Genomic DNA, 27,914 nt, shown 5'->3' on the forward strand with positions numbered 1-27,914 from the left:
TCACCTTTGCTCCATCACTCTCCATCTCTTCCTCTTTCACACCGTTCGTCCTGAATTGTTGATGTCCGAGTGACCCCGCCACCCCCCCCCCCCCCCCCTTTCTCTGACAACCACACAGACACCCGGTAAACACTTCCTTTCTTTCTTTCTGTCGTTCTTACACAGCAGCAGAGCCAAATTAGCACAATTTAACTTAAAACATGAACACACACACACACACAAAAAGCACCACTCGTTATATTGCCGGTTGGCTAAAAAAAAAAAGCGAACAAAAACCTGATTTTCTGAGGCAATTCCTTCTGGGGGGGAGAAGAAGCAGAAGTTCAGCAACAGTTCAGCTGCCATGCAGTAAAAATCTGGGACTTCTGCACCGGTTCCATGTAAAACTGCCTCCTTTTTTTTTTTTTTTTTTTTTTATGATGCATAAACAAATGCAAAAAGATTAAGGCCAAAAGCACGCAGGGAATGCCACAATGCCGCCTGTGTCACTACATTGTTTTTTTGGACGATCCGTCGTTACTGCCGTTTAAACATAAAGGGAAGTCACAGGGGCAGAGTTGGCTCACTATTGGCTGATTCATGCCTCGGTGTTAGTCAGGCAACGGATCCCAGCCACCGCTCTCGCTTTCATCGTTTTTGGCAGTGGCAGTTGCTCTGTGTGTGTGTGTGTGTGTGTGACAGAGTGTGTGTGTGTGTGTGTGTGTGTGTGTGTGTGTACCCCGAATACACTGTAACTTCTGCAGCTTTTGCTTTTCCAAACCAATATGTCCCCCAACCAACCAAAAAAAAAAAAAAAAAGAAGTTTGTAAAACACTCAAACACAAGCATTGTGCACAGCTTAGATTTTAAAGGGTAGATGATGATGATGAAGAGGAGGAAAGGATGGTGACAGAACATGTTGAGGAGCAGCAAAGACTTGGCCATACAAAGAGTTAACCCCCACCACCACCACCACCACCACTACCACCACCACTACACCCCCCCCTATTTCTCCAAAGCACGGGGTTAATATCATGGCTGCCTGGTAAGGCATTATCCAGAACCTCTCGGAACAAAAGGCCCCTTTTGCAAACAGACTCCTACTTTCCCCCCAGTGTCCAAAGGTGTTTGCTGAAGTAAATCTGCCTAAATCCTGCGCAGCTTGGCCAGGAGGGAGGGAGGGAGGGAGGGAGGGAGGGAGGGAAGGTGTACCGATAATCCTTCTTCTTAACCAAAAAAAAAAAAAAAAAAAAAAAAGTTCTGGGTGAGGAAAAAGAAAGAGAAAGAAGGGGGGGGGGGGGGGAAGAAATCCATATCACATGATGCCATTTAAAGAGCTGAGGTGCCCACCCCTCCCTCTTCCTCCTTCTTCTTCTCATCTCCCCATCTTTGCTTAAGATTTGCATACATCCAGCCTGGGAATCGGATGATAAAGGTGTCTTGTTAATCATTTCCATGATGCAACAGATAAAACTGTATGTTTACATGAGGGGAAGCTTTTCTAAAAAGATGTCAGTGTGTTAAATAATTCAGGGGGGAGGAGAAAAAAAAAAGGCTCATTTTGACCATAAAACACCTGCTCTTACTGACAAAAAAAAATATATGAAAATACATTTTTGACGTTCAAAGCTACACAGAAGTTTGTTTGCTGCCAAACAAGAGAAGAAGAAGAAGAAAAAAAAAGCGCATCGTGAAGACACCTGCTCCTGAGTCTTATCGCCTTCTTTAAGCAACAATCCAATCGGTCGCAGACAGGATTTCTTTTTCTTCTTCTTCTTCTTCCTCTTCTTCTTCTTAAGTGTGAGTGGCCACGAATAGTGTGGGCATGCCATCTCGTAACACTATCTGTCTGTCAGGAGGGGCCCAGGTCCCTGCTAGAGTAGGGAGGCTATAAAAGGCTTGTAACCAGGGGACGACCAACAAACAACCACAAACACCCTAGTTATTTCTCTCCACCACCCACCCACCCCTTTCTGCCTCTCTCTCCCTATTTTTTCCTTTCCTCTTCTTCTTTTTTTTCCTCCTCTCCTCTCTCTCTTGCTCTCCTTTTTTTTTTTTTTTTTTTTTTTTTTTTTTCTCCTCGCCCCCCTTTTCATCTCAGGCCCTTTTCTGATGCTGAATGCAAATGTGTAGCCCTGCTGCTGGCGGCGAAAGGGGCTGAATTGTGATTAAGAGGGAGAAGAAGAAGAAGAGGAGCTCCTTTCTTTGTTCTCCCCCCGGGGGATGTTTACCAGGAGAGACACGGCGGATCAGATATGAAAGGCATTCAGGTCAGCATTGATGTGAGCGAAAGTGAAATCGTACCTAAGGCATTCCAAAGACCCGCAGTGTCAGGGGTCCGGGCTCGCGGTGCCTCTGCAAGTGTGTGTTCTCTGGCCGCCAGGCGAAAAAAATATCTTCACACAAGCAGGGCGGTCGAGGAAGGAAGAATGAAGAAAAAAAAAAAAAGGAATAATAATAAACAAAAAAAAAAAAAAAAAAGGAGAAAATGTGTCAAAAATGTTTTTTGGCTATTTTTTTGGGAAGAGGAGGAGAGATGGATGAAAGTTTTCTGTCCAGTGTCCAGGATGGTGGAGTTGAGATGATCATTAGTTTTCTTCTTCTTCTTTTTTTTTTTTTTTTTTTTTATTTAGTGTGTGTGTGTGGTGGTGGTGGTGGTGGGGGGGTGAGGAGGGTGAGGAGGGGGGTGGGGGGGGGGTGTACAGCCACAAGCCATGCTATTTGCTTTTATCTGCCTTATCAAAGCGTGAAAAAACTGTGCATGTGTGCTGCTGTTGTGTGTGTGTGTGTGTGTGTGTGTAAATGCTGTTGCTGAGCTACATTCCTGATTTAATTCCTTGTGGAAAGCACATATTAGAGGATTTGTTGAATAACATATCAGCTTGAAAGTCAGGGAAGAGATATCAAACTGCGATGGCTGTATCTCCGTCTGTGTCACACACACACACACACACACACATACACACATAATAAAATAAAATAAATTACAATAACTGTAAATATCACATGAAAAAAAAAAAAAAAAAAAAAAAAACCGTCACCCAAAGGGAACATCCTTTCCTGCTCCTATATATACTAACGCTACGCTTCGAATCACAATGATCTCGTAAGGGAAGTCCATTCATTTTTATGTGCTTGGCTATATACACTTGACTCACACACTTTTGAGCAGATGGATATATTTAGCTTGTGACGACTGCAGCCGAGGGAGAGGAGAGAGAAAGAAAGAAAAGAAAAAATCAAGTGATGCAAAAAAAAAAAAAAAAAAAAAAAAAAAAGCTACCGGAAAATAATAAGGCCTCGTGCACAACGCCAAAGTGCAATGTGTAGTTGTGACAGGACAAATATGCCTCCTTATTAGCCTGCGCTGAGGAAAAACCTGCTAGCCGTTTTTTTTTTTTTGTTTTTTTTTTTTAACATGGGAGTAATTGGAATGTGTCTATTTTGATTCGACCACAAGGCCGACGTTATAAAAATACTCCAGGAAGATTCATCCTCGGCTATCTAGCGGGTCTGTACACCATGACACTCTGAGCACAACATGCCCCCCCCCCTGCCTCCATCCCTCCTCCACCACCACTGCCCCCCCCCCCTCCTCTCTTGCAGCAGCAGACTGATTCCTGCTGGCCTCTGTAATATCTCACAGCAATTATTTCACTTGCTTAAACAAAATAATCCCTTATTTCCCTCAACATGAATGCACTGCAAAACACTTTTTTCCCTGCTTCTCCTTACAAAAAAAAAATAAAAAATAAAAAGCCATCAGGAGTGTGTGTGTGTGTGTGTGTGTGTGTGTATATATATAAGGTGTCTGGCTGCTTTTGGCTGCTCCACACAATTGCCAACCCGTATGGGAATGGCAGCAGTGAATGGCGCGGTGGACGACCCCCCGCCACTATTGACGGTATAAACATGTAAATGAAACACATTACCACTGACAATCAATTGTCCGCGAGCGCCCTGCCAAACCTCCCCTCTCTTTTTTTTTTTTTCTTCTTCTTCTTACCCCCCCTCTCCTCCTCCTCCTCCTCCTCCTCCTCCTCCTCTCCTTGTGCTCATGATGATGATGATGACAAAAAAAAAACCTTAAGAAGGAGGGAAAATGTAGAGGAAGGAAGGGAAGTTGGTGGATGGGACATGGGGAGGGGAAAGAGAAGAAGAAGAAAGGCAGCACCTTGTCTCACCCTTCCTCCCTATTTTCTACTAGCAAACACAACTAAAAAGGCAGAGGAATAATAGAGATGGACAAATTGTTTAGACTGGCAGAAATCTGGCATTGTCTGGGTCTGAAAGCAAGGCTATACCCCCCCTCTTCCTCCCTCTCTTCCTCCTCCTCTCCTCTCCTCTCCTCTCCTACACACACCCATTTCCCCCCATTTTTTTTCCTCCTCCAACTTAAGCGTGAATCTGTGATAGCCTTAATAACAGCATTCAGACTATTATATCAAACTCCAGCAGCCACAGAGAGAGAGAGAGAGAGAGAGATGCAAAGAGAGAGAGAGGGGTGGAGGATGAGGAGGGTGGAGGATTGGCCTTGTCTTTCTGCTGCTTCAGATTATGTAATCAGTGCGTTTGCGAGGGTATGTCCCGACACCGAAATGTCATCTATACGGAGGTACAGAGAGAGAAATAAATACAAAAATAAATAAATAAATAAAAGAAAGAAGAAGAAGAAGAAGAAACGTCTGAGAGACGAGTGACGCAGAATCCAAACGTTTCTGAGAACAATAATGCAACATCTGTATTTCCTCCCTCCATCTTTCATCTGATCCTCACACACACACACACACACACACAAAGCCGCCGCCACACACACACACACACACACACACGGTTTGATGCAAAGACGTAACAATCCCACATCAAAAAAAAAAAATTATTACAAAACTACAAAACCGTTTCTTTCTTTATTATTATGCATGTTTGTTTTTGATGCTCGTGCTCGGTTGAGTAATAAGAAAATAAGGACAGGTGTGCAGAGCGCTTCTCTTCTTTTTTTTTTTTTTTTTTTTTCTTGTTGGGCGCTCACAGCTGGATGTGACAAGCAACACCTGGCGAGGGCCAAACTCTCAAACACTTCACGCTGCTGAGATCAAGTTTCACACCAGGAGAGAGGGGTTTTTTTTTTTTTTTTAGTGGTGTAACAGTGGGGAAGAAGAGGATGATAACAATAATACTAAAAAAAAAAAAAAAAAAAAACTCAGGTTTTGTTGCTTTTTAAAAAAAAAAAAATATATATTGCTGCCGTTTCATTTCAAGACGCTTGAACAGAGGCGTGCAGGATGAAGATGAGGAGGAGAGGAAGGAGATGGGGGGGGGGGGGGGATAAGTCATGAACTGTGGTTAAATACCACATGACAGACTGGGCAGTGAGTGAGTAAAGCTACTGTAGCACCTCGAACCCTGAAGGCCAACAGTCATCTGGATGAGAATGTCATTGGTTAGACAACTTAGTGAGCAAATGCCTCATTAATACTAATTGGCACAAATGCTGAATGCCCCCCCCCCCACCCCTCCTCTTCCACTTCTTCTTCGCTTTCCATTTTTTTTAAAAACAAAACAAAACAAAAATCCGAACAATTCCAGTTATTCTATCTGTTTGGCTGTATTGAATAATAATAATAAAAAAAGCCTCACTTGCTTAATTAATACATAAAAAAAACTGAAGCAGATGTAAAAAACATTTCTTCAAACAGGAATAATAACAGGTGGCACACAAATTATAATTTACATCAAAAAACACGCTTGCTTACACACCAGCCACCTCCAAAAGCCATTCACTGAAATTAGCTGTAATTGTACATATTTCACATTTGTGTATATTCATCTAATTTGTTAGTTAAGGGAGGAGGTGGGGGGGGGGGAGAAAAAAAAGAGTCTGGGGTGCATCCGAGAGCCATCTGGTTTCCCCCCCCCCCCAAAAAAAAAACACACAAAAAAATTAGGAGAAAAAAAAATGTGTCTGCGCGTACTGCGTTTTTTTTTTTTTTTTTTGGTGCATTAAAAAGGCGTTTTAGTTTGTTACTGCTGGAGGAGTCAAGAGTCTATCCTGCTGCCCCGGCCGTCACACGCTTCGCCCCTGCCCTGCCATCCCCTCTCTCTCTTTCTCTCTCTCTCTCCACACACACACACACACACACATAGAGAGAGAGAGAGAGAGAGAGCCAGGCAGGAAGAGGACAGAGAGAGAGACAGGCAGAGAGACATAGAGAGAGACAGAGAGAAAGAGAAAGAGAGAGAGAGAGGAGAGAGTGGCCAAGCCTCAATAAGCCTCTGCATTCCCAGGGGGGAGGATTGGGGGGTGAGGAGGGGAAGGGGAAGGGGGGGGGTGATGGTGGAGGGGTGAGAGGGGGGTGATCAGACAGAGCTAGTTGTTATGGAAGAGAAAAAAAAAAAAAAAAAAGAGGGGACTCACATTTAAAGATTTTTTTAAAATAAAAACTAATTTTTTTTTTTTTGCTCCTCTCTTTTAAATTTAAATGTACATTTCTCTCTCCCCCCCCCCACCACCACCACCCACCACCCCACCACGGATGCAATGAGCGGACGTTTCCTTTACGAAAAAGCAGAAGAAGAAGATAAAAATATTCCTTTACACACTCTGCCAAAGCTCAGCCGTCTCTTGTCAGGTTTTTAAGGGTGTGAAAATTATATTTGCTTTGCTAATATTTTATCAAATGGTGCATTTGGTACAAAAGCCAAAGACTGGTTGTCTCTCCTCTCACTCCCTCTTTTTACAAAACAGGTGGCCACTGCTAAACAGGCTGTCATATCTCGAAACGTGTCTTATTATTCTATTTTTTAAAAGCATGAATACTGCAAATGCATATATATATATATGTATATGTAAATACATATATATATATATATATATAGCCTATATATATATATATATATATATAGGAAATCTGCAGCTCTACTGTTATGCTCTCGTGCTATTTAGTGTGGAACAAAATGCTTGTCTGCCATCGATTGTATGAAATCAATAAATGAAATCTGATCTAGATAAATAACCTGTGGGGGCAGAGATTAAAAAACTGTTGTGGAGAAAGCAAATAAAAGCCTCGTCTGAGCAGCTGAATCACACACACACTCTCACACACACTCTCTCACACACACACACACTCACTAACATTGACACTGACACTGCTTTCAGTGTTCGCCAGTGTGTTTGGAGCCTATATGGAATAATCAGGAATAACGGGGCCAGGAAATGTCACTGCAGATTTGCCTCTTGTGGGAAACTGTGCAGTCAAATGGAGAAAGAAAAACCCAACAAATCTCCACCTTCAAGCGCTCTAGTCCAGTCCGGACCCCCCCTCTCCACTACCTCCACCACCACCACCCCAATTAATGTCCAGCATTTATCGGACATGTCATCCTATTTATATATGATACCTCCTCTATAATAAACTTACTGACAAGCATAAACAGAAAGGGGCTTTATAAAACACTAAAGCAGCAGCAGCAGCCACATGCCATCTCCTGTGAATTATTTCACCTCAGCTTGTCCTGCCTGCACAGCTCCCGGAAAACAGCGACAACGTGGGGTCCAATTACTTGAAAAAATGTGCTTTTAAGGAGAAGATGTAAAGGTTTATATATGTATGTGTGTATATATAAATATATATATATATAAAGAGAGGGGAAAAACGGCTGAGGCATGCCAGCGCGTAAGCAAATCACAAGTCACAAGGTTGGACTTTTTTACACCGAGCAAAGCGTGAGGCAGCTCCAGCCACCGATGAGTCTGAGTGACCGCTACACACAAGTCCCCCCCCCCACCACCACCACCACCACCACCACCCTCACCACCACCACCACCACCATCAACCCCCCCACCCCCACCACCACCACCACTACCCCAACACTCCCCCTCTCTATGGCGGATTTTTTTTTTGTCCCGGCGACACAAACCAGCACCGGCACCGCTTCCAACAACTTTCCAACATCCAACAACTTTCCACTAAACCTCCTCACAACCTTCCCATAATATCACAAGAACACACACACAATTTAATAACCGCTATTTTATATATATGTATATATATAAAAGGATTCGATTGGGGCAGCAACACGGACGCATTTACGCACAGTTTCTCTCTCTCTCCACCCGGATAGCGGTCCCTTTATCCCCTGCGTAAAAGGGGAAGGCAGGAATGCGCACCAGCCGCGGACCCTCACACACCCCCGAACCGCAGTGGAAACCTTCAAACCAGGCTTACATCCAAAGATATCCCCCCCACCCACTCCTCCTCTTCCTCCTCTCCTCCTCTCCTCTCTTCCCCCGATTGCTTGGTTTTTATCTCCCCGTGTTTTTCTTACCGTTTTTCCGTCTCGGGTTGGCTTGTTTTCGCCTCTTACACCTGGGGCCATCCGCCATGATCTCTTGCTTCATTGATAAGTGTGTGTGGGATCAGATGGCAGCTCGCATGGACTCGATTCCTTGATTTCAGCTTGATATCTGACGGGGAAACACACACACACATACACACACATACGCACACACACACACACACAGGCAGCACCAACAATGTGGGTATTAGCGAGGAGATCCACTTGCCCCCGGACGCGAGGAAAAAGAAATTGCAAATGTAACTTGGATGGAAAGGGGGGGGGGGGTGGAGGTGGTGGTGGGTGGTGGTGAGGGGGGGGGGGGAGAATATTGCAACAAAAAAAAAAAAAAAGAAGAAGAAGAAGAAAAAAGAGAAAGAGCCGTGGAAGTATGAGAAGGAGCGGTGAGAGGATCCGTGTCCATCTAATTTTGATTTTCAGCTGATCGGCTCTCAGCTTAGTGGCATTAACAGCAAAGCAAACAGCAGCAGGAGGAAGGGAATTGTAATTTCTCTTATTAGGAAAAGCACTTTTCATTTCGCCAGCGAGGAGGACTGAAGCGACAAAAACATTAGAATCTAAACGCGATTTCATTCAGAAAAGTTTCACAGTACCCCGCTTGTATTTTTCCTCCTCCTTCACATTTAAATCTTTTACTATATTTTCCTTTTTTTTTAAATTTTCTAATTAAAACCGATATGTTCACGCTGTGTTTTTTTTGGTTGTTGTTGTTGTTGCGCTTTTCTATCCGGCTTTGGCACAGAAGGCGAAACAGGTTAATAAATCAAATTTCTGTCAATTTTTTTTTTTTTAGGGTCAAATCCAAAGCTTACAAAAAAAAGAGAGAGAAGCGAGAACGAGGCTGAGTCTGGAAAAAAGCCTTCACTATGTGGTCTGATTAAAAGTCATATAACTTCAATAAACACTTAGATTCGCCTGAGAAAATTGCAAGTAACGGTTTAGTAAACTAAACCCCCTCAAAAAACCTCCTCCTTGTCAACAGTTAATAAATAACAGATGGGTAATAATTGTCAAAATGTGGCAAAGTTACTCCGGACTATAAGGAAAAAAAATCTTTAAGGCACAAATGGCGCATAAACAAAAGCGATAAGACTCAAATCGCCTGTGTGGGATGTTCAGCTCGCCCGCTAATTTACCAGCGCAAACAGCGTTATTAAGAAGAAGTGAATATTGACAAGAGGTTTCGTGTGTTGTACTCACTTAGACGTTTCGCCGGATGATACAAACAAGACAGTAATATAATACAAGCTGACGGAGACTCAGAGAGGAAAAAAACGGGATGCATATCGCCTTTTTTCCTCCCAAGGATAGCGGTGTTGTGTGGCGCCAAACGCCCCGCAAACAGCACCTTTTCCCCGGCTGCGAGGAGCCCAACAGGACGCCTCTACATCACGGAGGTTTTTTTTTTTAAAAAAAAACACCAAAAAAACACAAAAAAGGGAGAAGAAAATCAAAACAAACGCACCTAATTCCACCTGTGCAGGTAAAAGGCAAAGTTGAGAGCTCCAACTCTGACGCCGCGGACCGCACGGAAGTTTAATATCCAACAATTCTCCGAAAAAAAGGGTTTTAAATTAAAAAAAAAAAAAAAAAAAAAAAGGTGTGGAAGCACATACCTGTTTTTTTTAGGGGGAGTAAAGAGGTGTCTTGTGGATAGGAGTTGCGAGGAGGGTTGATACCGGAGCGCGTCGGTGAGCGGATCCTTTTCCACCGGTGATAATAAAGCCTTAGAAATAAAGCCTTAGAAATAGTTGGGAGGAGGGAGGGACCGCTATTCCTGCTAGGGCAGGTTTACAACTGATGTCTTACACCCACTCCAGGAAACAAACCTGGGTAGGGACTGACGTGTTACGCCTCTTCTAATGACATTTTTTTTCTTTCCACCTCCTTTTCTTTGCCGTGTAACACAGAGGAGAAGCCCCCTGAAACGCACGCCACCTATCTTCACGGGAGGGGATAATTGAGGAGAGCCAAACGTGAGCATCTTCTGGGTTGAACGTGAAGTTTTTTCTCTCTCTCTCTCCTTCCTCCCTCCCCTCTCTCTCTCTCTCTCTCTCTCTCTCACTCTCTCTCTCTCCTTTCTCCCCCCTCTCTTCCTCCTCTTTTCTCTTCCTCTCACTCTCCTCTCTCTTTCTCCATCTCTTCTCTTTTTGAGTGAAACCAACTATGTCGGGCTTCGACGCGGAGCAAAGAACAGGCGACAGTGTGTGTGTTTCTTTTTTTTTTTTTTCTTTTTCTCCCCTTTTCTTCGTGTGAATGTGTGTGTTAGTGTGTGTGTGTGTAGACAAGGAAAGGGGGGAGGAAGAGGAGAGGAGGAAGGGAGGGAGAGAGAGAGAGAGAGAGAGAGAGAGAGAGAGAGAGAGAAACTTGGAGCGCGTCCACGCCGGCCGCAATCATGTAAGGATTATTTTTTTTTTATTTCTATTTCCACTCCGTTTAATTTGCAGAAATGGCAGGGTTGATACGGCAGGATGCAGGAGTTGGGGTGGGGAGGCAATTCCACATATTCTTCATTATTGTAATTGGCTGCGACTGCAAAAGGTTTGGGGATGTTCGGCTTTTTATCTACACTGCAAAAAATGTCCCTCTGGACATCATTTTCATTTAGCCTCGTGTATAAAATGCTTTTATTTTGCTTAAAAAAACAACAGCGGGAAGAGTTCTCCTTGTTTCCAACACTAATGTAAGTCGGGTTTTTTTTGTATTGAGGATAAATAACTTAACATGTGAGGTGTTTTTAGAAAAAAATGTTGGAGCAAACTGAGAAGATTTGGAGGAAAAGTGGAGTTTCTGAACATCTTTAGCTGAATTTATGTCTTGTTTTTCTTGAAAAATGACGATAAATCGCTTTTAAATTGATTATTTTTATTGCAGCGTAACAGTAAAATAATTGTTTTATCACCTGTGAGTCCTCTCCTGTACCTGCAGCAGGTACATTACTACGTGTGTTAGTAATAGACGTGCATGCACACTTAACATACAGTTACACTCTGAAGAGAGAGACAGAGAGAGAGAGAGAGAGAGAGAGAGAGAGAGAGAGAGAGAGAGAGAGAGGAGAAAGGGGGGGTATAATTTGCATTTTGCATCTGCTTATCTGCACAAGTCTTTTTTTTCCAATTGCACCCCCTAACGTAAACGCACCAAAGTGAATCCAAAATAAATTCTCGGGCTATTATACAACTATCACTGCACAAACTACATCCCAGCAGTGACAGAGATGACTGTAACCTCTGCAGGGATATATTCTGGTGATACTAAAAGAGTAGCAGAAATGTAAAAAAAAAATAAAATAAAAAAGACTATAAAGTAGAATGAAGTGAGTGTAAAGTCAGTGCAGAGTCCCTGCAGGAGTATTATATGAATATCAGAGACATATTCCAGGATTATTAGAGTGATTCTTCGTTCTTGGAGGCCACTTAACAGGATGAATCCCGCATTTATTAAAGAAGTCAACCATCTCAGCCATGTCTGACTTCTTCTTCTTCTTGCAACAGAGAGAGAGAGAGAGAGAGAGAGAGAGAGAGAGAGAGAGAGAGAGAGAGAGAGAGAGAGAGAGGGAGGAAGCTCCGCCTTTGCAGCTCAGTGATTGGTTATGTAAATAAAGTATTATTTTGTGTCCTGTCCTCCTGCAGTTCGCCACTGTATGGCTAATTAAATCATCAATCAAGGGGCTGAACTGGTTGATGCCCCCCCTCCCACCCTCTCTCTCTCTTTTATACCCTCCTTTCTACCCCCCACCCCCCCCCCCCCCACCCCCAACCCAAAAAAAACCCAATCAAATACAAGCAAAAAGAAATCTCAGACCAACAGAGTCTTAACTTCTGGTAGGAAAATTGTATATAAACAGCTTTTTATCCTGCTGCTTTCTGTGGAATGCAACTTATTCTGTTATTATTAATATTACTCTAAACATATTTCTTCTTCTTCTCTCTCTCCATCATGCCTGCATGGACCGGAGGACTCACAACCAGGTGCCAAATTGAGGGTTCTTTTATTGGTAAGTTTGACTTATTCTGTTTTTATCCTTTTATAACCATTTAAGTTATTACATCTACTCTGTTGTTTTTTCTTTCTTTTATTCTTTTATCCAACAACAAAGAGGAAGAAGTGGGAAGAAGTGGGGAAAAAAAAAACAGCGATCAGGGGGGGTTGAAGCTGCTTTGCCTCCCGTTTTTCTCGGGTCGAAAGTGGATCCAGTCCTGGGTGAATTATCGTCATGCGTAATTTACTGCCACGGTGCTTGCATGTAAACGAAGCAGTCCAGCTCTCTCTCTCCCTCTCTCTCTCTCTCTTACTCTCTCTCTCTCTCTCACACACACACATATGCACACACACACACTTGAACCGTAGCTCCCCATTCATCCAAGCGAGCCTGGAGTGGCACCTCTCGCCTTTTTTTTTTTTTTTTTACGCACACAGGCGCTCCTACGTGGGGCCGCATATTCACCGTGAAAACGGATTACAGTTGGTGTGTGACCTATAGGGGGACCTTGTGCTTAATGAATATATTGATTTAAAAGAGAGGGAGGGAGGAGGGGAAGGTGGGGGGTGGGGGGGGGCACCCAAAACAACATTTTTCCCCTGGATTCACTTTTTTTTGCTTTGATTTTTTATGCTTATTAATTTAAGATTAGAGTGAAAAATGTTGTCAGTGTGATTAAATGAGTTGAGAATTGTTTATAATGTTTTTGGGGATGAAATTGTTATTTATAAGGTGAATTGTCCAATTAAAGAAGCAGATAAGATTTGTAATTATGTACAAATAATTTCTAATGAATTGTAGGTATTTATAACTAAATTGCTCCTCATGTGTTTGTATTATATTTATTTCTCTCTCTCTCTCTCTCTCTTTCTCTCTAAATAAAATCTGAAGCTTTTTGCAGCACATTATCCGCTGTGGCTTATTTTCTGATGTTGAAAATGTTGCCCCAGAAAAAAAAAAAAAAAATCAATATGTGAAAAATTCGCTTGGGTTTAATGGTTTTTAATGTCCAACACCTAAATTGGAGCTCTGCAGTTCTTGCAGCTGTCTGCCTCAGGCATGACTGCTGATTACCAAGATTATAATCCTAATTTTCTCTCCCTTCTGTCTGTGTGTGTGTGTGTGTGTGTGTGTGTGTGTGTGTGTGTGCGTGTGTGTGTGTGTGTGTGTGAGTGTGTGAAGAGAGGAGAGGCCTCGCTTTTTTTTGACAACGTTAAAAAAAAAAACCCAACATAAAAACAGTGGTGCAGTGGGGTTGTAGGAATGTTTCGCCAGCATTTAGAGAATCTGTCAGTCTAATTGCCACTTGTGTTTGTGTGTATGAGAGTAGTCAGGTTACAGTACAGCCTGGATACGCTCGCTACTACGACGACGACCACGACGACGACGCTGACGCTGTATGTACTTCCTCAAGCCTGCTAGTGCACGACTGACTGACTGACTGACTGACTGACTGTCTCATCAGCCTCCACAGCTTCTACGACAGGAGGAACAACACCAAAACGTTTCAGCTTCTTGATCTCAGATTAATGAAACGTCACAAGAAAACCAGAAGTAAGGAGGTCAAAGGTCACTGCAGCGTGATGATATGCATGTGAAAAGGCTGGATTTGCAAATTTTTTGCAGGTTGATGTCAAATATCAAGGTGAATTTATCCAGTCTGAGCATCTCCAGGTGATATCATGCTAAAATTAAATCCCCCCTTTTAACGGATTTTTCCTTCTTTTCAATCCAACGTCACAAGAAAACCAGAAGTAAGGAGGTCAAAGGTCACTGCAGTGTGATGATATCTATGTGAAAAGGCTGCATTTGCAGGTTTTTTGCAGGTTGATGTCAAATATCAAGGTGAATTTATCCAGTTTGAGCATCCTCAGGTGATATCAAGCTAAAATTAAATCCCCCCTTTTAACGGATTTTTCCTTCTTTTTCAAAAAAACTCTCCACTGAAAATCAAAAAAAAAAAAAAAAAAAAACCTCCTTGGACTAAAACAGCAGCAGCGGAGTGAAATCAGATCTCTGCATAAATCACATCAGCAGCTGACAAAACTGACCGTCTGATATTTGATATTCATTAAAGAGAACATCACTTTATACCGCACAAGTCATCCAGCCATAAGATCACATCAAAGGCAAACCCCCCTGTTCTTACTTTGCTACGACGCATGTTTTCATATAAGCACTTGTTTTGCAGCCGTTACTGGTTTACAGTAAAAAAAAAAATAAAAAAAAATAAGTAAAGACAGACAGGGGAGAGAGAGAGAGAGAGAGAGAGAGAGAGAGAGAGAGAGAGAGAGAGATGCCGCAGCAGAACACGCCTCGGGGACTGAAACACAGTCGCATGTACACGTTGTGCATTCAACAACTCAGCCGCCAGGCGTCCCTGATTATTGGCCTAATTTAGATCTGTGAGAGTCACATGACGTCGTGCATCCAGTCCTGACTCCCCAGCAGCTCATCCAAACCTGTTACAGTATGGAAGAAATGTTTATATTGATCATTTGTGCTGAGTGATGGACAGGATTCCCCTCATGCAAGGCGTCAAATTTAAGAGTTTTCAATGACTTTCAAGGTGTCGCTCGTCAGAACGACACATTCGAGGTCTATGCATGTGATTTAAAGTCACAGATATGAGGAGGAACTAACCTGCAGATGTGTGTTACAGGGTGTCTCTTGGATCTGAACACCTTTTTTTCCCCCGCTGCAGGTTGACACCGGTGCACGAACATAGCGGGAAAAAGATTTTCCTCCTCCAGGACTCTGATGGATTATGAGGTTTAACGGTTTCCACTGATGAGGGGAGTGAAGTGTCTGATGAATTTCACATCATGAAGGAGGATAAAAAAATAGAGAGAGAGAGGGGTAGAAAACAGATCATCATTTTTGAATCAACATTTAGATTTTTCCCGTAAAAATTAACAAGAAGGATCTAGAAGCGCAGCTGCAGGGTGAATTCAAGCTCTTGTCAACATTACACAACAAAGAAGAGGTCAAAGGTCAAAGTAACAGAGCTAAACTGATGTAGGTACAAGTTATATGATACTAATAATAATGTCTTTGGCTGATATTTTCTGCCAATAGTTATTAGACCTGACTTTTTTTATTGCACTTTTTCCTTCAGGGTTTGAGTCTCTTAAACAAAAGGACAAACTGAGGATAATTAAAACTCAGCAGAGCAAGTTAAGAAGATGTTTAGGGCGGCTTTCATTTAAAAGAGCCAATAAAACAGCAACATGAACAACAGTAAAAATAGAAATAAAAGTAAAAAAAAAAAAGAAATATGATGTGGAATCTGATGAAAATCCTTTAATAAGTCAGGTTAGCAACAGATGCTAATAACTTCCAGGGTTGTGATGGTTTTAAAGTGACATCAGTGGGGAATAACTTGCGTAACGTAATAACAAACACTTGGCGATAACATTCACTTAAATCCGTCTAATCCGACTAATTATAAAGCTTTTAATATGAGTTATAATAATTCATCACAGAGTCTGACAGTAACACATAACAGTCCTGCAGAAGCCTTTTCCCCTCATGTTTTTGGGTGGTGATGCAGATCCCTGCAGTTGCATCATGCTCACATTTTGACATGAGGTAAGGGGGATTTTTTAAAAAATTATTTTTAGGGAAATACATCATCGTGATTATGCGTATTGTGCAAATCTTTACATAATGTCTGTATTTTCTGCTGATATGTATTGTAAAAAGATTAATTAGCGGTGGGGTGGGGGGGGTGGGGGGGGTGTGTTTGCAGAGAGGCAAAGGTTGTGTGCAAGTTTTAACAGCATGTTCTTCAGTTGAAGGAGTTTATGCACATATAACCACTTCCAGTGATATAGAAAATCAAACAAAGCTGGTTTGACCAGAAAGTAGGTCTAGAAAAATAAATAAATAAAAAGGAGGGACATTTTGAAAACTGAGATAATTCACTTCTACAATTCAAAAAAGCTGTCAAGTGACTGCAGCTCGGCCTCATGAGTGTTTAACTCTCGGTATACAGTTTGTGCTTTTTAGCCCCTGAAAGCAAGTTTTGCCTCTTTTTTAATTAAAATAACGGTTGTTGTTGGCGTTCAAGAGGGAGAATGCATGACAGAGAAGCCGTGGTATCCTAGATCACATCTCCTCTCTCTCTCTCTTTCTCTCTTTCTCTCTTTCTCTGGCTCTCTGCGCTTGTTTGTGGCTCCTCCAAGCTCTGCAAACATCAAAACTCAACATCTCTCGACGGGGGTTTTGGCTCTGTGATAGCCACCGCAAAGAGCCTCGACAACACCACACAACAACTCCGAGAGAGAGAGAGAGAGAGATTGACGGACAATTAAAGAAGCGAGAGAGTGGCGAAGGCTCCAGCGTGTGATCTACGAGAAGAAAAAAAAAAAACTCCTCAAACATGCAAAATGAATTTAGTTTACATTTGCCATGAGCAAGAGAAGAAGAAGAAGAAGAAGAAGAAGAAGAAGAGTGGAAGAAACAACTCCTCTCTCTCTCTCTCTCTCCTTCTCTTCTGAGCATTTCTGATCTCTCTCTCTCTCTCTCTCTCTCTCTCAGTCGGACGAGAGAAGCCGCCGCATAGCTGATTCTCTGCAGAAACAAACGCTTACACCAAAAAAAAAAAAAAAGTATTGATTTGTTTTGTTTTGGTTTTTTTTATGTTGTTCTTGTTAGCTGAAAAGCGAGCAGAGGCTTCTTCTACAAATGACCACTTATTCGACTGAGACACTTACAAGAAAAAGACAAACGTATCGTATGTGTGTGTGTGTGTGTGTGTGTGTGTGTTAGGCGTCTGCTTTTCTTCCTGTGGAAAGAAGAAGCTCTGTAGCTTCCCTGAAACAACAGGTTGGGAAAGAGAACAGATTAAAAACTTTATTATTATAATATCAAGTGATACATTTTGTCTTGTTTTTCTTATTATTCTCTTGATGTCTTGCTCGTTTTCGGTTGCACGATGGTGTTTCCCAGCAACATGTGGTCAACCACAGTATCTAAAATGTAATATAGTATTAAAATATGACCAATATACCAATTGAAAAGGATTGGATGAGACTCCCTTTCACATTTATTGATCGCTGGCGTGAAAGCTGGAACGCTCGTATACGCTTTATTAGCTACACTTAGCTAATTCAGCTTAGCTCTGATTGAAATGTCGTCTTCATGTGGGTCATAATGCTTATAATGGTCATTTTGAAGGTTTGTAGTGTTGTGTTCATGCTTTTTATATAAGTAAGACATCCAAAAGGTTGAAGCCTTTAAAGAATGATCAATATTTCTACTAATAACTGGCAGAAATGGTTCAAACATCTTGGAATAAGACAGAAAAAGGTCATGCTGGTGTATGTGATGTGACACTGTCATTGACAAATAAAATGGTTTTGATTGGGATTCTGATAGATCCCACATGAAAACTTTTTTTTTTACTCTGAGAGAGAGAGAGAGAGGAAAAAAAAGGGCGACTTATCGCTCGCTGAAATGAATAATTGACGGCGTCTCCGATGAATAATTAATCAAACATTTGAATAATTGTTGTAGCTGTAATCTCGACAGACATTTGCATATCGGCGTACTCTTAATATCTGCCTCTGTATATGAGTTTACATCCTCTCAGGACACAAAGATGGAATTAAAAGATCTAACTTACATTTGCAGAAACCTTGTCCGGGCTTTTTTTTTTTCCCCCACTCAGTCAGATCGCTCGACATGAACGGTGCATCAACCCCGGTATGATACTCTGCTGCTAAGAGAGAGAGCTCAGTTTGATAAATCTGCATCACATGCAACACTACAACATCAACAAACAGTCAGGAACTGCTTGTTTTTTAAGCTAAGAAAGGTTTTTCTTTAATTTAAAGGAAAATTCAAACACAAATTCATACTTTTTTACAACTATAATCTATTTAAATAAAGGCTCACATGACTAAAATGATCACACACACGAGTTCACACGTCTCCCTTTAAAGTTGGGAGCTTTCACTTGTCTGCAGGTTCGTTTGCAATCTTGAAAAAAATCAACTAATGTGGCTGAAATTTGGTGCAAAGATGAGCCGGTTAGATCAACAAGTGGGATGCCAGATCGTAGACGAAAACTCGGCTCCTATTTTTGTCGTTTTAGGCGTCATTACTCTCAGTTATGATAACATTTTAGTCACAATGTTTAACAAACCAGGAACACAAATAAAACCCACTCTGAAGCACTCTAGAAAGGTCTCGGTAGAGGTGCTTAAATATTGAAAAAGTGGAGGCATCCTGTTCTATCCCGACTGAGACAGTCCTCACTACAAATACAACAGCGTTTGCTTGTCTAATGTTGACTCATGTTTGTATTAAGGTGACAAAAATGACATTTGGCTAGCAAAAGAGAGCTGTTTGGGTCAACAAAAGCATTTGGCTACGACGCGAAGGAGCTCTGTTTGTTTCCTGTTTCTTTTAACCACGACCGGCCAAATGCAACAGCGCTGACCAATGAGGTCGTCCCGCTAATTGAGGCGTCTTATTACATATAAAAGCATAAGCATGTGTCGTTTTGCAAGACAATGATGTATTGCTTTGACTGAGTGCTTTACATTGAGTGTGATAAAAATCATAATCTTGTTGCAGTTAGATTTTGCTAATGGAAATGATTTATATAGGAGTGAAATCATCAGTGCATTATCAGTAAGTCGCTGGGGAAAAAAAAAAAAAAAAAGGATCCCAAAGTAGTGTCCGAACGCACCACGTAACTTCCACTGAAATTCAGCCATCGGGGGGGTTTTTTAACATGTCATCCACCATCCGTCTTTTAACAATCTAATGAAGGCACATTATGTCATACAATCAGCATGTAGTACAGTAAACAAAACCAGACTTCCAAGACTTCGCCTACGTCTGACCAAAACTTACTATCACACAGTGAATTGCCTCCAAACATGGCTAAAACAAGTGTGAGTTAGCTTGCGGTGTATGTGTGTGTGTGGTTGTGTGTGTGTGTGTGTGTGTGTGTGTGCCTAAAACATCACTAACTAAAAAACTTTTTCATGAACTGTGGCAGAACTTTGCAGAGAAAAGTCAAGCTTTTGAACCTTTTGGCCTTTTTTCGATAAGACTCCAGAGTTTGCAGTTTGCTTGTTTGCGGTCTCTCAAATGTTTGCATTATTTTTCAGCGCTGCCTCACGCACACACACACACATATACACACACACACACACAAACATATCTATTTCATCCTCCGCTAAAGTTTATGGCCCTGTAGGACTTGGGAGAGAGAAAGTCAGTTCACGGTCTGCTGGATGCACTGTATACCTCCACTGCTCATTTTAGACATACCATCCTTTCCTGCATTGTCGTCCGCCGCGTTTGTTATCTTGACACTCAAAGGATTTTGGGGAATGTTGATATAAGCCGGCGTAGGAAGCAAATTACTGTTGTGCTCACCACTTCCTGCCATGTTTCTATCCTTACCAAGTAAAGCTATCACTCTCACCTCTCCCTATTTGACCATTTTTTTTCTCCTCTCTCCCTTTGCAGCAGTCCTTAAAAAACACAGACAGAGAGAGAGAGAGAGAGAGAGAGAGGGTGTGTTGGTGTATATATGTGTGTGTGTTGGGAAGGGGAGTCAATGATTCGTCTTTTGATCCTGGCGTGCTTGTTGTCAAAAGCTGCCTGGATTGAAGAGACTGTTGGCCACAATTGACTGTGACAATTAGGGCACGATCACAGTCCCCGAGAGGAGCACTTAAAGGCTAATTTACATGTCACTTTGTCGAATTAAAAAAAAAAAAAAAAAAAGAAAAGAAAAAAAAATAGCGAGAGAAAAGATATTCTGCTTTTTTTTATTTTGCTCAGCCTCCCTCCCACCTTCCTCTTTTCTGTCTATCTCCTGTTTCTTTCTTTTTTTTTTTTTTTTTTTTTTATTCCTCCATGCCTTGTAAACTGTAATTTGTACACTGCTTAGGGGGAACCTGGCAGAAGAGAGGCGACCGGCATTTCCATTTGAAAAGAGGCAATCACCAGGCCACTGCTGAGCCTATTGTCCGGTGGTGGGTGTGTGTGTGTGTGTGTGTGTGTGGGGGGGGGGGGGGGGGTGTGGGGGGGGGGGGGGGACGGCGGCGGCGGCAATTTACAGGCGGAGAAGTTAACCTTCTGGCGAGGTATATTACACACCCGGATCTACAGTATGTAGATGTCCTCGTGTTTGCTGATATACTGGGCCTGATACTGGGGGATTTTTTTATTAAAACTTGGATATCAGAAAGTCAGACTGGGTGTGATCGGGTTACCCAGCCTTAATTTAATTGCTCTCAAATGGTCCTGACCTCATCTGGGACGTCCCAGTCGGCTTTTAACGTGCGTCATGTTGTCATTTCTCAAGTTTGAGTGGCTGAATGAGTAAAAAAAAAAAAAAACCTACGTTCTTGTGATTCAAATGTGTCTGCTGATGATGATGATGATTCCCTGGTTGGAAAACAAACGAGCCAATCAGAGCTCAGACGTCATCGTCTTATATATTATATAAGATCAGCAGCTGTACAGGTTGCTGCAGGTCGAACTCATATATCAACAAACTTCTTTTGAGTTACACAACAAATGTTAAGTCGACTGAGGATGATGACGGGACATGAACACAACGTCTGATTGAATAATGGAGTGAAATAAAACCAAGAAATGTGAAGAATCCTTCAACTAAACCATGTCTACCGCAGTCGTTATTTTATATTTTCATGTCAGATGGATGAACAGAGGAATAGTTTAATTGCTGTGTGGCAGATTGGAATTTCTCATTGTGGTATAAATTAATTGTTTATATTACTGAGCTGAACATGTTTGTCTTGTGGCCGTAAAAACATCTCGATTACGTCACCGCTGCTTTGTTCATTCTGGTCTGACAACACTGCTGATATGATTGACAGTTCTCTACTTCACTGAGAGGAAGAGTTTGACATTTTTTTTTGCCACTTTTGTGTATCAGTTTGTGAACAGATTAAACAAACTATGAATGTTAACTAGTGAGAGGCAGACTTTTGAACTTTGGAGCCATGCTAGCTGTTTCCCCACCGCTTCCAGTCTTTAAGCTAAGCTACGCTAATCGTGGTAGTGGTACTGGACACAAGAAAAGAATCTTTTTTCTTAATAATCTTGAGCTGGATGTTAGATCATACTGTTGCAGAGTTGTACATTGCTTAAATAGTTGTTGAGGTTTCACATATTTTCCAAAATCTTACAGCAAAAACACAACTTTGTGTTTACAAAATGCAGCTCTCTGTGCAAATTCTGTGCAAATGTGGGTAATGCAGCTCAGTGACAACAAATTACGGTGCAAAAATATCATATTTTACCAAAATAATATAGAAGTTAAGCACTTAAAAATCCCATATCAGCTCAAATAGACATGTTAACTAGTGAGAGGTGGACTTTTGAACTCTGGAGCCATGCTAGCTGCTTCTCACTGTTTCCAGTCTTTAAGCTAAGCTACGCTAATCGTGGTAGTGGTTTTGGACAAACTGCTTCTGATTTTTAAACAAGAAAATAATCTTTTTCCTTAATGATCTTGAGCTGAATGTTAGATCATACTGTTGCAGAGTTGTACTACATTTTATACCTGTGATACATTGTTTAAATAGTTGTTAAATCTTACAGCAAAAAACAAGACTTTGCGTTTACAAAATGCAGCTCTCTGTGCAAATTCTGTGCAAATGTGGGTAATGCAGCTCAGTGACAACAAATTATGGTGCAAAAATATCATATTTTCACCAAAATAATATAGAAGTTAAGGACTTAAATATCCCATATCAGCTCAAACAGACATCCCTCCCCTGAGCTCTTCCTCATGGCTGAAGTTTCTTTTCTCCTGCTCTGACAGGCTGTTTGTGACAGGTGCAGAGTGTATGTGTGTGTGTGTGTGTGCAAGAAAGTGTGTGTGTTCGGGTGTGTGAAAGGACACCCCCCCCCCCTTCTCCCCTTCACCCTCCACCCACCCTCCACCACCACCCATCTCTTTTCCTCACACACACACACAGTCCTGCTGTCCTTTCAAAGAGAACATAGAGGGGACAGAGTGTGTACAGAAACAGCAGGTTGATGGGATAATGCCCATCATCTGTTGCACCGTGTCATTTCTGTGCTGCCGTAACCTGCTTTTGTAACGGTCCTGTACACACAAACACACACAAACACACACACACACACACACACACACCTTTTGACAGCACATATTTTGTCCTGTTTTATATTTAAATATTCTGTTCTGTGTGTGCATGTGTGTGCAAAATCCAAGGTAGGAAATAAATTCTCACGCAATAGAGGGAGAAAAAACGAAATTTTAAAATATAAAAATACATACAAATGTACATAAGCCCACGTGTGTGTGTGTGTGTATGCATAGGTGTGTTTGTGTGCATGAGGTGTTCAGGCATACGTCAGCCTGCGCAGGGATTGTCGTGCAGCTCAGCCTGCTCACAATAATCATTTGAATAAATTCCCTCCTCTGCTGTGAATGACCTAATCCAGATTTGATGGTCATTATATGAGGCCTGTTTCATTATGCTGTAAACATACAGCAGAGATAATCTTAATCTCTGTAATGCCACTGTAAATGAGAATAGCACTGCTGTTGCACTAAAAAAAACCCACCTCCGTTATTGTAGTTGTGTAACCTTCTCCTGGTCGTTCATTCTCATTTTTGTGATTTTTTTACAATATTTGAGGCGTTTGGAGCCAATTATTATTCTCCCAAATCCCAGAAAACATACTTTTTTTTGTAGACTCTTGAGTTACTGATATGAGGTATCAGATTGAATGTAGGTTACTAATCCCAGCGATTGAGCTTTTAATTAATTGCACAGTTTTGTAATAAGGCAGGGAGGATTAGTGTGTGGACAGGTGGGCAGATTTAAACCTCACTGGGCCGGACACATGTTGAGACTGAAGGGAAGCCATCATCCTGAACAAAGAGGGATTTTTTTTTTTTTTTTTTTTTTTAATTCTGTGGACATACTCCAAATGTCTGTGTACGTGCTACAAAAAAGGTTTCTATGCGATGCAGCCTGCCATGTGACAATAACAATAATGCTGGGAAGTATCATTTTAGAAAGGGGTCAAGCTCATGTTGTTGTTTGATGGACATTATTGGACTCCTCACAGTGCTATAAGCTCTAAATAATACAACCATAACAGCTTTATTGAGCTATAATGAACCATCTCATTGATATCTGCTCGTCTTTAGCTGTGATTGGATCTTGGGAGTCACGGTTGCTTCAACCAAACACCTACAACAGAACATGAACATCACTTTTACTTCCAGGACCTCGAGTGCATGAAAGTAACTTCTCCCAGTATGAAAATTGATTCACCACCAGAGCTGAAAAACAAAGGCTCTCCGTTTTGAGTTTCTGAAAAAGTTCGACACAGTTTTGGAGACACTTGACCTTTATCCTGCTCTTATAAACACTTTTTTTTTTTTTTTTGAGAAGTTCACTGTAGCACCATCAAGGTTTCTTATGTTAAGTTACTCACAGTTTTCTCATTTCTTTTGTTTTTTTTTTTCTATTATAAAGCCTGAGGAGATTATAGTTGTTGTCTGTTTACTCACTAGAAACCTTTTTAAACACATATTTTTTTTTATAAAGTTGCATAAAACACATTGTTGTACTCTTAATATTCATTTATATTCCACTGTACCATATCCTGTCCTTATATTATTATTCTTACAACACATACTTCCTTATACTGTACATAGAGGCTTAAGTACAGTTAACCATCACCTCACATCATACACAACCTCTGCAGTGACCCGCCTACACACACACACACACACACACACACACACACACACACACACACACACACACACACACACACACATACACACACACACGCACAGATACACACACTTTACCTCCTAATGAGTTCCCGACCCCACACACACACACACACATATATGAACTGACAGGCGGACAACATACGGAGCACATCCCAGCACATTTACCTGTGTTTTATCTTCCTTCCATCCGGAGTTGTGGAGATGTGAAGCGACCCGCTGAGCGTCTCCACGGGAGGAAAGGAAGCAGATATTACAGAGAGCGAGAGACAGAGAGAGAGAATTTATTCCTCACCTCACACAGACACAGGTACAAGAGAGGTACAGTCTAGAAAAAGGGAGAGAATGAAGGAGGAAATGAAGAGAGAGAGAGAGGTTAGGCTGACATTTGCTGGGTTTTCATGCCACCTCCAGTTAGAGAAGCTGAAAAAATTTGATCAAATATTTCCTACAATATTGCAATCACAATTTTTATGTGCAACAAAATAAATTGTGAGTGCATTGGAGAATAAATTGGGGAATACTAGCAAATAAATGATGTAGGCCGGGCACAATTTACCTGATGAATGGTGCAAAAGTCGCTTCATAACAGCTGAAAGGTAGCGTTAGATGTCCTGAATTTGTCCAATTCGTCCTCCTGGAAGATATGAGATGCTATTTGTATGAAATTACCTTGCAATAATTCAACATTTTGGGAGATACACTTTCGTTCCGAGTGAGATAACATCAGGGGTCAGGACATGGTTAAACTAGCTTAGCATAAAGATTGAAAGCAGGAGGAAACAGCTAGCCAAAAAAAATGACACCAACCACAACCACTAAAGTTCGCTAATTAGCACATTGCGCTTTGTTTGGTTATCCTTACACAAACAGATATGTTAAAATACCAATTTGAGGTTTTAGTCTAAAGTTGTAAGGAGGCTGCCAGATTTAGTACCATTGTGCTCGTAAAAAGACCAAAAATATAATCCTGTGCTCACTGACCGCACCGTATCTGGCAACCCGTGTTTAGCTAGTGACGCTGCACAGATACTGCCAATAAAATCATAAATTCTTCTTTTTAAATACTTCTTTCTGTATGTATTTACAAACAAGATCCTCACATGTTAATTTATGAGTTTTAAATATGATGGTATGTATTTTTTTTCACTTCACAAAGCCAAGATTCCCCCTACTTCCAGCCTTTATGCTAAGCTAAGCTAAGCTAGGTAGGTGCTAGCTAGCTATCACACAAACAACGATTGATCTTATCTCACTTTTGGAAAAAAAAAGCAAATAAGCATAATTTGTGAGTTAATTTGAGCTCATTCACAAAAAAAAAACACCAGGAAATAATCCAAACATTCAGATATTTTACTCTTAAAACTTATTTTAGCGAGAAACAATATTAAAATGACTTCTAACTTTAACAAGAAGCCTGGATGTGATTTGACTTTCATGCCACTCATCACTTTCTAAGAAGAGGTGTTAATTTTGTTAAATAGTGGATGTCTCATTTTGGAATGAAACTCTTCATTTATCTCCAAATGTCAATTAAATTCAAATATAATCAAATATATCTCAATGAATTAAACATTGTGGGTAGCACGTTGGATGAGCTTTCACTGCTGAATGTGTGTGCGGCGTTTCGGGTCTCTCCCTCTTTCTCTCTCTCATTATAAGCAGCCTTGAGCATTATAGCAACTCCCTCTCTCCTTCCCCACACACACTCATGTTTGCCAAGCTCTGTGCTAGTTGTTAGTGGCCCCAAACAGTTTCACAGTACATTTAGGGTTTGATCTTCTGCTAGTGATACGATGGCGCAGTATGGCCCGAGCTGTCTGCTGCACACTGTGTGTGTGTGTGTGTGTGAGCGAACCATACAGATACAGACAGACAGACCACTTAAAGACCACCAGAAACTCATCTTTGTGCCGGCTGCAGAAGATAACATTAAAGAACTGTTGTTTGATTTCAGATTTACCACCAGACAAGACACAATTTTCCTTCAAAAGGAAACTCTGGTGAGAGCAGCATCTGGGTTATAAACAACAAGTTTAACCCTTTACCCCCCAATACGCCTGCATTAAAACTTAATTTTGGATTGACCCTTGTGAGGAATTTGGCCATAAAGTCCAATTTTGAATCTAACAAGAGACCATAATAATGATAATCTGCTGATACATATTACATAATCATATTCAGGTACCTTTTCATAGCACTAGCAGTTCGTCAAAGTGCTACATAGTGCCATCGTACCATTGGTAAGGTTAAAGAAAGAGCTCCATAAACAAAGAAATCCTCGGATTTAACCTTTTTTTTTTTATGACAGCCTTTAAATATGAATGCTGAAGTTTTTTTGAGGTGCAATAATGGTTAAGATGATGTTTCTCCAAGCAGGACAATTAAGGATTTCAGGTTTGTTAATGGCTCAATTATAAAGCTTTTATCTAAAAATGAAAACTGTTCTCCGGTAGATAAATCAGTTAACAAATGAGCCTGGATTATTATAGTTGAAAGAAAATATCTCCATTTATTCACAGTTATACCTTCTATTTATTTCTACTTCCTATTATAAGTACTTCCTGTTTTATGTCATATGCCCTCTGTTTGAACTTCTCATGAGTCTCTCACATGTTTTCATTTTTTATAACATTATGCTCATTTTAACATTTCATAAAACCTGGTCTAGATGTTTTTTTAATTTGCTAAAGACAGTTATAGAGCCTGTGTGTGTGTGTGTGTGTGTGTTAAAGAACTGTCTCTTTAACAAATATTGAGACACTGCAATGAAGTACCCCTAAAGCCAAAAACTACACACAAAGCGTCCTGCAGCACAGACAGCAGGGGTTTTTAGTGCAGTGCTCCAATCAAGTTTTTGTCGCTTATTTGGGGGGGGGGCAAAAGGGAGGAGGGGGGGGGAGGAAAGAAGAGGGAGGAGCGTTTGGGGTTTGGTGGGGTTGTTGGGGTCCGTCTTTACAGAATTGTCTATCAATAGGTGCAGCCAGTGTCAGTAGTCCTTCTCATCAAACCGGGGCCTGACAAAGAGGCGGCGGCGCATGGGAAAGGGGCAGCAAGGTGAAACTAATGCCATGGATGTTTGATTCATCAGGGCCTCATTGTTGGCGGCCACGGCTGATTGTGAAGGTTCAGTCAAGCAAAAGGGGTGCGGAGTAATCAGTCGGATTTATGGTGCCGAGGGCCTCGGAGAGAGAGAGAGAGAGAGAGAGAAAAAAAAAAAAAAAAAAAGCCAGATAGAAGCTGTTTGCAGTGCAGCCGGAACAGGTCTGAAATACAACATACCTCATCTACAGAAACACAGGTTTAACATCTTCTTACTGCACTCACACCATGTTGGTGGGGAAAAAAAACAACTTGTTGTTATGTGAAGTTTCTAATACTTCCTTGGAAATTTGTCACATCTGGAAAACAGTAACACAATTGTGTGCACATACATTCATATATTGCACCCAGCATGCATGATTGACAGCTGCACTTACAGTATGAAAGGTTTTATATTATGGGGACAAAAGTAACGAGGTCATGGGATTGGCAGCTCTACTTTATTTTGTTGGGTAGTCTGCATGAATATAAGTACTTTTAGGTGAATATAATGGAGTAAAAAGTACAATATTTCCCTTTTAAATGTAGTGAAGAAGAATAGAAAGAAATACTTGAAGTACAGAACAACTGCCTCAAAGTACTACTCAGTTAATTTCCATAATTGCCCATTAAAAACATACTGTCTTGAGCTGTTCCCAGATGTTTTCCCCAATGAAGTTAAAATTCCTCCATCATGCTCAACCTCAGTTCATTATCTTCCTTTTCCTACATTTCTCT

At 41.2% G+C, this 27,914-nt stretch overlaps 1 protein-coding gene across 13 annotated transcripts in view; it reads right to left on the reverse strand.

Moving 5' to 3' along the window:
• Positions 1-27,914, reverse strand: part of zeb2b (zinc finger E-box binding homeobox 2b) — a 464,098-nt gene that overhangs the window by 81,985 nt on the left and 354,199 nt on the right. For 9 of the 13 annotated variants that reach the window (XM_044345276.1, XM_044345285.1, XM_044345283.1 and 6 more), the window contains 5 exons: positions 24,655-24,732; positions 24,264-24,423; positions 17,946-18,041; positions 14,960-15,124; positions 8,305-8,443 (listed from right to left, as the gene is read on the reverse strand). In XM_044345276.1, coding sequence (XP_044201211.1) covers positions 8,305-8,377 — 73 coding nt within the window. In that variant the 5' untranslated portion in view covers positions 8,378-8,443; positions 14,960-15,124; positions 17,946-18,041; positions 24,264-24,423; positions 24,655-24,732. Of the gene's footprint in view, positions 1-8,304; positions 8,444-9,950; positions 10,385-14,959; positions 15,125-17,945; positions 18,042-24,263; positions 24,424-24,654; positions 24,733-27,377; positions 27,413-27,914 lie in introns of those variants that run through there. The other 4 variants (XM_044345277.1, XM_044345274.1, XM_044345278.1 and 1 more) reach the window with 4 other exon arrangements.

Source organism: Thunnus albacares, chromosome 24 (assembly GCF_914725855.1).
Source record: "Thunnus albacares chromosome 24, fThuAlb1.1, whole genome shotgun sequence".
In the NCBI taxonomy this organism is placed as follows: Eukaryota; Metazoa; Chordata; class Actinopteri; order Scombriformes; family Scombridae; genus Thunnus; species Thunnus albacares.